General features: G+C 45.8%; 2 protein-coding genes across 3 annotated transcripts; both read left to right on the forward strand.

The window, feature by feature from the left end:
* Positions 1–492: 492 nt before the first annotated feature.
* On the forward strand, positions 493–4,716 carry LOC118781386 (transcription factor Spi-B). Of its 2 annotated transcripts, none has more exons than XM_036534400.1 (6): positions 493–659; positions 1,099–1,136; positions 2,103–2,265; positions 3,010–3,137; positions 3,647–3,797; positions 4,053–4,716. In XM_036534400.1, the coding sequence occupies exons 2-6, from the start codon at positions 1,116–1,118 to the stop codon at positions 4,367–4,369; spliced, it is 780 nt and encodes a 259-aa protein (XP_036390293.1). In that variant the 5' UTR covers positions 493–659; positions 1,099–1,115; the 3' UTR covers positions 4,370–4,716. The 2 variants fall into 2 exon arrangements, with proteins under 2 accessions (XP_036390293.1, XP_036390294.1); XM_036534401.1 differs by lacking the exon at positions 493–659 and adding an exon at positions 830–904.
* A 1,890-nt stretch (positions 4,717–6,606) lies between these two features.
* Positions 6,607–11,333, forward strand: LOC118780400 (adenosine receptor A3-like). Its single transcript, XM_036532856.1, has 2 exons — positions 6,607–6,932; positions 10,642–11,333. The coding sequence occupies exons 1-2, from the start codon at positions 6,607–6,609 to the stop codon at positions 11,246–11,248; spliced, it is 933 nt and encodes a 310-aa protein (XP_036388749.1). The 3' UTR covers positions 11,249–11,333.
* Positions 11,334–11,650: the final 317 nt, after the last annotated feature.

Below are 11,650 nucleotides of genomic sequence, written 5' to 3' on the forward strand. Positions count from 1 at the left end.
GTTCCAATGGTCCCAGTGTCATCTCCTCAGGTATCAGCATTCCCAAGTTCCAGACCTTCAGCTGGAAAACTCTGTTCGGTCTGTCAACCCTAGTTATGGCAAGTAAGTCCTGCTAATCCCAGTGTCAGGTTACAAGGAGCCTGCATTTACCAGAAACAAACTACTGTACTCTTATTCAAACGGGTTACTGTGGTGTAGCTAGTGTGATGCAGGTGGGGAGAGGGGTGGGGGGGGGGGGGGGGTGTTGAAGAACAATGGGGGCCTTAGTGAAGAAAGCCGCTGGTGGTTGGAGGGCTTTGGGAAGGCTGATAAGCGCACCGCGCTGTTAGTCTAGCCGAAGGTCTGATTGTGAGAAACTTTGCATAGAGCGATGTGATAAGAGGGTTGGCAGTGGGCCGCAGGGAATACAGAGAGGCCAAGGGAGTGGAGAGGAGGGCCAGGATATATAAGAGCGGGGCCTCGCAAGCGGCAGCCCAGATCAGGTGTGCCGCCGCCCTCTCTCGGATTCTAGCAGCTACCATCCACTTCCTGATACCTCATTTGCGCTGCGCGCGTCTGAGCTTGTGTCACTCTGTCCTCGCTGGTGCCTCTCTCGTGGTTGCGTAGCGCACGTCAGATCCCAAGACAAGGCATTTCCTGCACGCTCACTCCTCCTTCACGTGAGTAGTTTCTGTTCGACCTTGGCGTGCCGTGGTGCTGAAAACAGGAATATTCTGCATGCGTGTCCTGTGAACTCGTGAAGTTAATCAGTTGAGCTAAAGACAGGGTGGGATCGAATCCAAACTTTGAACAACCTGCTATCAGAGAATGACAAAGCCAAAGCGTTTAGCTGCTTTTGTTTTTGGATTTTCACCTTTAAAATGCCAAACAACTGTTAGCGGTATTGGCCTCTTTGTTTTTAGTGGTGAGTGATTTGATGTTTGGACTTGTTTTTTGCCTTCTTTTGTTAACACTGTTATTTTCAAGTTCATACGGAAGTAATGAATAAGATTTAGTATGTAATGATATACCAAAGCCTGTTTTGAGATCAAGACAAACATAATATTTTGACACAGTGTTTAGACCACTCTCAGTACTTAATTGTCTTTTCATTTGCAGGACTTTTCTGACAAAGAATGCTGGCAACGATCGAAACTGTGAGTGTATTTCTGGATGCTTTTATTTTGATCTTATCTCCACCGTGCTCACTGATGGTGAGGGCAACAATGACTGTCCACTCTAATGAGTCACCAGAGAGAAGTGTGAATGTGATCTTACCATTTTTATCACCCAATGTGGCTGCGAAAGTGACGTCAAGGATGTTGCTTCTGGCGTTGCCGTTGCTGAGTGCTGTCAATATGCTGTACTGCCCTGAGATGAGATGAAGCTATAGGGCTGTTCTTAAGCCTGTGCATTTTTTTTTGACAAATTAGAGCTTGAATTTCATTTTAATTTCAACGGAAGGGCTCGATGACAATTTAAGAAGTCATCCCATGTGTTTTAGCTGGACCTTCCAGGCACATTGTTGGGGTTGATCTTTCCCAGGGTCATCTTAATGGAGTTAAACACCCCTCTTTTAAAGGGTTAACAGAGCAGCTCAAAAAACACCTCAGCCACCCACCCACCCACACACACATACACACACACACACACACACACACACCCAGAGTGGCATATGAGCACAGACTTTGGTCTGTCATGCAAAACACCTTCTGATTAAGCGAGATAACTGACTACAAGGCACTGCCATCTTTGATGCAAATGACTGTTTGTTAGGTGAAAGCTTAATAAATTTAACTTTCCCTGAACACGGGACAGAAAGGTCTCATTTTCCTAAAGAGATCATACCCCCTGGAGCTGTTCTCGGGAGCGTTGGCTCAACGATAAATGTCGATCGAAGACAAGGATTTGTGGACAATATCTTCCAATGTGCTGTGTTTAGCCATTTCCTTGTCATCCTAACTGTGACATCATAATCAAACTCGGTGTGACTCTGTCGAAATTCGCCCAATCAGCAGTCTGTTCTCTCTCAGTAGTATTTTATTGTCCAGATAAATGTAGTTGTATTGGTAGGATTTCTCTGATCTGTGCTGTGACCGACATTTCCTGGTGTGTGTTTTCAGATTCGGTATCTTCAGGACTTTGGGTCGCGGGACTGGGGCTCGTCTCCAGCAGCAGAAATGGACCTGGATGTGATCGAGGAGTACCTCCAGGAGCACTCGGGGGAGGTCCAGCAGGCAGGCCCCACGTCCCACTGCAGGAACGAGGAAGAGCCCAGCATCATAGGTGAGGGAATTTCCTGACAGGCATAGACTCCACATGAGACACGTTCACATGAGAAAAGCAGAACAGAGGCTGTCATTCACCTTGACCATGGCAATAACCACCACACAGCCTGAATCTGGTCATTTTCAACTGAACCTTAGATACCCACATATTTATTTAAAGAAGCTGATACTTATTTTGTATTAAATTGTCATCATCTTGATCATCTTGACTCATTTTTTTAATAATCTGTGTGGCATTATGCTTGTTTGTGTTATATTTATTAAAAAGTGCTTATTATGAGGGATATTTTAAAAATACATAAAACAAATCTGATTGTGATAATTACACTAAAAAAGCTAAGGGTGGAGTTTTGACTTGTTTTCTGTCTGATTGCATATTGCATAAAAGTGCCTCCATCAACTATGCTAAGAACAGTAATCACATCCCAGATCCTTAAAGTTTCCTGGCTTGTTTCCCAAAAACACTTACTGACCCGAGAACAGGACAAACAATAATAGCTTTTCAAAAGAAATTATCGCCTTCACTGTTTGCACTGTTTTGCTGGAAATGTGTGTGTGTGCGCGCGCGTGCGTGCATGCGTGTGTGTGCGTGCGTGTGTGTGTGTGTGTGTGTGTGTGTGTGTGCGTGTGTGTGTGTGTGTGTGTGTGCTTGCATGTACCCATGAGTGGGAGTGCCACTGATCCTGTGTGGCTGATTCCCTTAAACCCCCAGTGCTGATGGTCTTGTTGTCGTGCTGTGCAGAGAACAGCTGGTCAGGCCGCTTTGCATATGAGTGGCACTACAGCACCATGTCCAGGGTGGTGGAGGAGAAGACCCCCGAGCTGCCACCGCAGCAGGCCACGTGGCTCAGCCCATCCCACACGGAGTGGGTGAGTGTCCTCTGCATACGAGAAAGCACCCCCTCTTGCTTTTATATTTTCGTCTATGTGCGTGTGGGAGAGAGACAGACTAGACACCCTTTCTATAAATATAGGGAGGAACTCACTGTATATCTTTCAAAGAAATGACATCTGAATACTGATGCTGTGGTGTTTCAAAGAGTCTGACTGTCTGGTGCTTTCATGGTTGTTGGTGACTGTACTTATTAATTACTCTCAATGTAAAGTGACGGTCCCACAAACCATGAGACCTTTGGAAAGGGACAAGACCTAGTTTTATGCTTAAAAGGTTGGTCTATGATAATTACAAGACTTTGGTCAGGGGCTGATTTTTTTGAGCTTCTGCTTTTTTTTATATTATATTAATTATCCGCCCTCCTGTTCATTACCACTTGGAGCACGCTACTGCCTCCTGGCAGGCGGACGCTGTAAGTGATGACAGCAGTCGGGACATCTGCAGTCGGGACGTCCTCATGTAAGCGACTGATTCTGTGTTTTAGGGGCACTGCCAGTACGCATATGACGCCAACCCCAGCAGCGACTCCGACACCCAGTCCACCAGCTCTGGGTCACACGACTACCCCCCCTCGCCCCCCATGGAAAGAAGAGGGAAGAGGGCCTGCGACAGCCTGCCTCTCGCCCCCATCACAGGTACGAAGACACACCCTCTGTCAAAGGGTGCAACAGCCATGGCAGGGGCTGAACATCAAAGCATATCAATCAGAGTTGACACACAATCATAAACTCGAGCCCACTTTCTGTAGGTAGGTTCAGTTGGGCGGGGGGGTGTTGCAATGCCTCATTCTAAAAACACAGTAGCAGCACAATACTGTCACACCTGGCTCTGAGGGCCTGACAAACAACAGCTCTCCTGAATTCACATGTGCTCCCCTCTCCCCCTTGCAGGAAAGAAGAAAGAGCGCCTCTTCCAGTTCCTGTACGAGATGCTGCAGAACCCCGACATGCGCAGCTGCATCTGGTGGGTGCAGTCGGGCGACGGCACCTTCCAGTTCTCCTCGCAGAACAAGGAGAAGCTGGCCCAGATGTGGGGGCGCCGCAAGGGCAACCGCAAGACCATGACCTACCAGAAGATGGCGCGCGCGCTCCGGAACTACTCCCGCACCGGGGAGATCTGCAAGGTGAAGAGGAAGCTCACCTACCAGTTCAACGAGGGCACCCTCAGGGGCCTCCAGGGAACCTCCTGCAGGACTGGAGGGTGTTAGTGAGGCCCGAAACAGGGGGGCCCGGCCACAGATGAGAGGGGGAGGACTTAAATACTGAGTATTTGCGGGACCGTAGGCTGCGGTCAAGAACTTTCCATGGCTTTCACTGTAATTCAGTCACAGGGCAATCCCAACCATTGGGCATGAGCAGAGCTTTGGAGAGAGGCGAATCAAACAGGCGTGAATACGTGAACGCAATTCTAATGATAGCTGGGCAATCACCAGAAGAGGGTGAGAGACTACAATTGACAAAAAGGAAAGTCCATTGGCTTTAAGGAATATTTGTAAATCCAAGGATTGTCGAGTTCTAAGAACTACTTTATAAGTAGAGGTTACAGGCATTTGGAGACCGCTGAAGATTGTATTTTGTAATGAAGAGAATTTTCATTTTTTTTGTTTTGTTTTTGCTCTTTTTATAACCAGATCTGTGTTGAAGTCCACGTGTAATACAGAATGCTTTTGTAATAAACGTTTTGTAGGAAAATCATTTGATCACTGGCAGTCTTTTCCCTGAAATCTATATATGTGTTGATGTGCTCCCTTCCACACTGGTCAAGAAATGAACAAGCCAGTCACAATCATAACGCAACATAATCACAACTGATTAAAGCATCAGCGCACCATTAAATATGTCAAAGCAGCAGATCTATGAACATGAATGCTGATGAAGTTTATGGTGGCTTTGTCAGTCGAACAGAGGCTTTGACCACGTCAGCTACATTACCCAACTAGATCCAAAAATAAATAGTAGTAGGGAGAGTTGTAATGGTGCCTGAGTGCAGACATATGCTAAGTGAGCGTTGCACTCACCGTGCAAAGCAGAGGAAAAACCCTTTGCCTGGTGTGATCGGCCTGCGGCAACTCTGTGTCTTGTCTTCACGTTTGTATGACTGTCTGTTGGCTGCTGTCGTTGATGATGACCCAAATGTATTAGCGTGATCTGATGGGGAGGGGGGAGGGTGCAGAGCTGCAGCGGTGGGAGCATAACATGTCTTTTTATCTCATCTTTGTGGTCTTCAAACTCCTCCCCCTCAGAGCTAAGCATGGGGGCATATGCAAACCCTCTCTGCCTCTGACAACTGTCACCACAACAGAACTGTTAATCATTAGCAGGAAATGCAAAACGCGTCACCCTGCGACTCTATCAGGTGAAAAAATACAGGGCACTAGCGGGAAAAATGGTGTCCAAAACACACCAAAGAAAATACAGTTTCACTGTAGTCCATGTGACCAGGGTTATTTTTTTTTTTTTTTTGGGGGGGGGGGGGGGGGGTTGATGCTATGAAAATGATCTCAAAGAAGTTGAGAGTACTTGCTTGTGTTCTGAAACATGGAGTATTATGCATGTAGAGTATTTAACAAGTATTCAAGTAGCAAATGATTTAAAAATTGATTACTTTAAGCATGCCAGTATTTTCACAATAGCATCTGTGAGATTGGATCATTCACTGAATTGTTTTTAGAAAAAAAAACAACTGCCATTTCAAGTATCACCAGTAGATGGCAGAAGTGTAATACATTGTTGAACGTACAGTACAGAAGCATGAATTGTAAACAGCCACATGTTACACACTTTTAATTTGGACTTTCTTTATTTTAATATGAATATTGCTCAAAACACAGAAATGACCAGAGGCTTGTGTTTTTTAATACACTAGGAACTCATCCATGCACATTTTTTGTCAAATTGACATTTTAAGAAGAAGTGCATTTCTTGTGGCATTTAGGTGTTTTTTCAGGTGTTTTTCATTATCACGTTAATCTGTTCACATGCACTTGAGTGAAATGATTTTGAGATAAGACCATCCTGACATAATGAAGATCTCTAACCCCAGTCAAGGCTCTGTATTCTCGCAGTGAATCTCCACCCACACGCTGAAGAGTATCAGATGCCTATTGAAGATGTGAATATAAAACCACAACTGTACAGAAAATCGGCAAAAGGCTCAAGCAGCTGCTGCGGGAAAGGTCGTGGCGGGAGGGGTGGAGAGACAAACAGACGGCTTCACTAAAAAAACTTTGCACTTCTGGAAACCAAGCTTCCTGGCAACTCCTCAGCAAAGAGGACCTTCAAGAGCTACTTAAGCCCTGTCACAGGAAGTCTCTCTTTCTCTATCTTTGTCAGTCTGTGCTATCCTAAAATCACTCCTCCCCTCTCTCCCTCTCTCGCCTGATCTATGCTAGTCGAGTCTAGCCTATGCTTTCTTCTATTTCTCTCGTGCACACTCCCTCATACAATGATTGGGCATGCTATATACATAGCCCTGGAGGTGCTGGTGGCCCTGGCCTGTTGCCTGGGCAACACCCTGGTGGTCTGCGCTGTTTGGATGAACCGATCCCTGCGCCAGCCCACCTTCCTGTTCGTTGTGTCGCTGGCGGTGGCCGACTTCCTGGTGGGCGCGGTGGCCATCCCCCTGGCCATAGTTCTGGAACAAGGGGTGGTGCTCCCTGTCTGCGGCTGCCTCTTCATCTGCTGCATCCTGCTGGTCCTCACCCAGAGCTCCGTCCTGTCCCTGCTCGCCATCGCCGTGGACCGCTACCTGCGCGTGCGCTTGCCACACAGGTGAGGCCCAAACAAAGCGCTCGAACCCGTGTGCAGCAAGGCCACTGCCGTCTGTGCTGGACAACTGTCTCTATATCCCAGGGGTATCTTGTATTGTGCATGCGACATATTATGTTACATATATTCTGTGAAAACATGCAAAAATGAGTTGTCTGTGGTAAGATTAGGTTTTGAGCCACACAACGGACAGTACAGTGATATATTAGATTCACAAAATTCATTGACAGTACATTGTAAATTGACATGATTTGTAAATGTTGCTTAGTAAATGGTAAATGTTGTTTAGCTGACTGATGGCTGACACTTTAGATTACTGTATGCCAGAGAAGAGCCTGGTTCTGGACTGCTGGGGATGTGTCTGAATAGTGTTCCAACCAAGTTCTTAATGACATGCTTGTGCTTTTTATCATGCTAAATCAATGTAAGTGATTGAAGCCGAAAGGTGCTGAGTGCTGAGTGCATGATCATCTGCTCTGATGTAGAGGAATAATTCACCCAATTACATGATTAAAAGCTTGGATAGGGCAAAATGGCAGGAATACTGCAGCTGTTCATACAACTGAGTATTTTCCTGAGGTGAACAGCTTGGTTCAGTGTGGCTCAGTAGTCAGCACTGGGCAGCAAGGTGGCTCTGGGTTTGAATCCCGGCCGTCCCAGGTCCTTTCTGTGGAGTTTGTATGTTCTCCCTGTGTTTGCGTGGGTTTCCACCGGGTGCTCCGGTTTCCTCCCACCCTCAAAGACATGCATGCAGGGTTGATACTCCTGTCAGTGCCCTTGACCAAGGCACTGGCAAAAGAACTGGAGTTGGTCCCTGGGCACTGCACTGTGGCTGCCCAGTGCTCCTAGCTCCTGGTGTGTGTGTGCTCCTGGTGGACTCCTGGTGTGTGTGTGTGCTCACTGTGTGTAGGATGGGTTAAATGCAGAGGATGAAGTTCCCCATGGGGATCAATAAAGTATATGATTATTATTATTAGTAGTAGTAGTAGTAGTAGTAGTAGTAGTAGTATTAATAACAGCAACTCACCTGGGAGCTGAACCTTTAGGCTGCGACGTCAGCTTCCTAAACCACTTGCGGCTTTACACTAGCAAACTGGGTAGAGCTTGCACAGTGACCGTCACACCGCATGTGCTCTGGAGAGGAAAGGAGATATTTCTACACCTCCCAAAGATATGGTCTCCTGGCTAACACGTCAGTTTGAACTTTCTGATAAAAAAAAGCACAGAAAGTACAGAACAGAAAAAAACAAAGAAACTGGTGAGCTCTCTAATGATATATATCAACAGTTCACAAATGCATAAAACTGGACTGAAGAAATCCCAACCAAAGGATACCAAATTTATCAATATATTAGGATTGTTAATATTAATAGCAATAGTAATAGTAAGCCATATAAATACTACAGGACAGGTTTGTCAGGCAGAAAAAATATGCTAAAATATTCTATAAGTATCTCTTTTGGTTACATTTTCAATAATAATTGTAGCTAACAATTCAATCAATCAACCAATCAAATCTGATTTCTTGTAGCACATTTTTATAATTTATATAATAATATAATGATTGTCAAAGAGATCATAGTGTGTTTTCAAGGGGGATTCAAGGGCTTAATAGGAAAACTGGTTCCTTCACTTTGGCAAAAGGTGTAAAAGTGGAATTCTAACAGTGGAGTGGAATATCCATCAATTTATTGCATCGTTGCAGTCAAGAGGCTCTTTTCCTGAACAACTTATATGAGTTAAAATGTCAACCATGTGTACAGCTACACAAGGGTGCAGCAGCAGTGCTCCGTCGGGGAATCAAACCCGCAACCTTTCAGTTACAAGCCCTGCTCCTTATCACTACACCACACCGCTGCCCACTGTTCAGCCAGGATAGTGATTATGAGTTTTCAAGTGCAGTGATGGTCTAAACTTCTTGTCCACAGGGATGAGCAACATGCTGATCAGCATAGGGGCAGGCTGCACTAGTTGCAGTTGTGAGGCATATTCCTTCCTGATGCTGAAGAATAGAGAATGATTACGGAGCAAGAATAATCAACTCTAAATTATCTGTTCTTCTCACATTTAACTCAGCCTTTAATTCAAGTAATCATCATACCAGTTCAACACATGGGGTCTGTCACGACACTATGAAGAAAATAAAAGTGTTTTAGGGAAGGAGGCAGCAAGGAAGAGGAATTAGAGAGCTCTGGGCCACAGAAAGAGGAATTGGCCATTTTAGGGGCACAGGAGGAGGAAGAGGTGGTCCCAGGAAGAGAGGAAGAGAATAGGACAATTTCATGCACAGAGGAAGAGGATGTATTGGTTTCAGCAGCAGAGGAGGAAGCAATGAAAATTAAATGAACTACAATAACAGCCACTGGTTCAGCTCCAACACCTGATGGCTCCAATTGCCGTCTAAGGGTTCTTGTTTCCATACTCTTTGGCAGAACAGTGACCTTTGAGTATTTCTTTTTGTTTGTGCTTTTCACAGATGAGACAGCTTTGTGGGCCCCTGACGCCTAACTGCAGTGGCAGCATTCAGTGCGCAGGACTAACAATCAAGTAATTGTATACATCATTGGGAGGAAGGGGAGGTCTCAGGTGTGGAGGGAGAGGGAGGAGGAAGGGGTGGAGGAGGAGGAAGAGGCAGCCTCCTCTCTCTGAGGTAAGGAGATGAAGTAGAGGCAGAGAAGGAGGTGGTCTCTGGGGTAGAGTTGGATGTTCACCACCAAGTGTTGTTCTGAACAGAGAATGAGAATGATTATATTGCAAAGGTTAAAAATACTAGCTAAGGCAAAGACAGAGGCAAGGATTCCAGCCCAGACAGAGACAGACTTTGAGGTGGAATTTAGTGCAATGTAGGCATGGTCCTCTCTGTATGAAATTGGTCCAGACGTTGCTATGGATGGATGACAGACAGGATAAATCTCAATGATTTGAGACATGATCCCAGACAGTATCTCTGTCTGTACTGGTGGACAGGAGGTGTCAGAACAGCAGAATTGCTGGCTTCCAACACAGACTGATGACCCATCTCTTCAGACTGCATCTTGGTCACACCTCAATCCCCAATCCCCTAACAGCGGCTGCTTGTATTACTTGTTGTTTATTTTCATGTAGTTTTGCAATGTGTATTCTGCAGTCTAGTGACTGATGTATGCTAGTATACTTGGCCTCCCTTGACTATTCAAGCCCTTGGGTAGGGCTTGAATGGTGTTATGCTCACACTCACTGATCTGAGAGCGTTTTAGCCTGGTCTGACACTATTGCTCATTCAACTTGAATGGAAACGCGTATGTGCTGGAAGTCGCTCTGGATAAGAGCTTTTGCTAAATGAATGTAATGTAAAGTAATGATTTAAAGCTGATATTAAGCAAATGGTAGGGTAGCACTGTGGTCCAAATTTCCTGTTCCTTAGCAATGTGCTGCTTTCAGTTCACTCTGAAAGCACAGTCTCACTCTGTTCACATATTTTTTCAATTATTGCAACTTATTAAACTAACTCATAGCATAAACAGTTGTTTATATAACAGACTGCTCAGAGGAAATATAAATCTGTTTCTCAGAGGCCAGTCAGACCAGGGAAACAGGAAGTCAGATGTCAGCTGATCCATATAAAGAGGCTGGTTTTCCCTTTTGGCCTATGTGGTTGGTCTCACGGCATCCCGTGCGACAACAGGAGTGAAGCCAGCTTTTGAGGGTTGACTTGACATTGCTGTCTCTGCAGATACAAAAGAATCGCGACACAGAGGCATTCCTGGCTCGCTGTGGCACTCTGCTGGTTCATCGCCTGCATCCTGGGCTTCACCCCGCTGTTCGGGTGGCACAAGGATGTGCCCAATAACAAGACCATGGAATGCAAGTTTACAGATGTGATGGATATGTCCTACATGGTCTACTTCAACTTTTTCGGCTGCATCCTGCCCCCGCTGCTGGCCATGATGATCCTCTATGTGCAGGTCTTCAGAACAATCAGGAAACACCTGCGGGAGAACATGGCAGGCAGCCAGGAGTCCTTCTACCTGAAGGAGGCGAACCTGGCCCAGTCCCTGGCGCTGGTTCTGGTTCTCTTTGCCATCTGCTGGCTGCCCCTGCACCTCATGAACTGCGCGTTCCACTTTGACAGCAAGGCGCCCAAGTTCGTCTTCTACATCGGCATCCTCCTGTCACACGTCAACTCGGCCGTCAACCCCGTCGTGTACGCCTTCAAGATCCGCAAATTTCAGAGCGCATACCTGGCGATCTGGAGGCGCTATGTCCTCTGTCAGAGCGAGGAGGTCTCCCAGGGCGAACAGTCGGCTGACATCTTGGCCAGCAGCGCTCCCAACAGGTAATCCTCGATGTGGCAGAGCAGGCAAGACTCTATCGGGAATCGTTCATGTCAGCCGAGAAACCTTTGAAACAGCCTGAACAGGTTGAGAGTAGGAGCGGGAAAGCACAGCACCTATACGGCTAACACAGATCATCAGCATTTTTCTGTTAAATTTCCACATTTGCCCTGTGTGATGAGAAGGGGAATGAGGGATATAAGCAATTTTGTCATTCCTAGACCAGGACAATTACTGCTCCTGAAATGAGTTGTGTATATTAAAAACCACGTTTATATATTAGAATAGGAAATATTCTGTTATAGGAAAAAAGCTATGGGATGCCAAAGAACAAAATAATTCATTACATTAATTTATGAAAAATCGCATTTAAAGTCATGGTGATAAACACAGCGACCTGACTGTGAT

Source organism: Megalops cyprinoides, chromosome 7 (assembly GCF_013368585.1).
Source record: "Megalops cyprinoides isolate fMegCyp1 chromosome 7, fMegCyp1.pri, whole genome shotgun sequence".
Lineage (NCBI taxonomy): Eukaryota > Metazoa > Chordata > Actinopteri > Elopiformes > Megalopidae > Megalops > Megalops cyprinoides.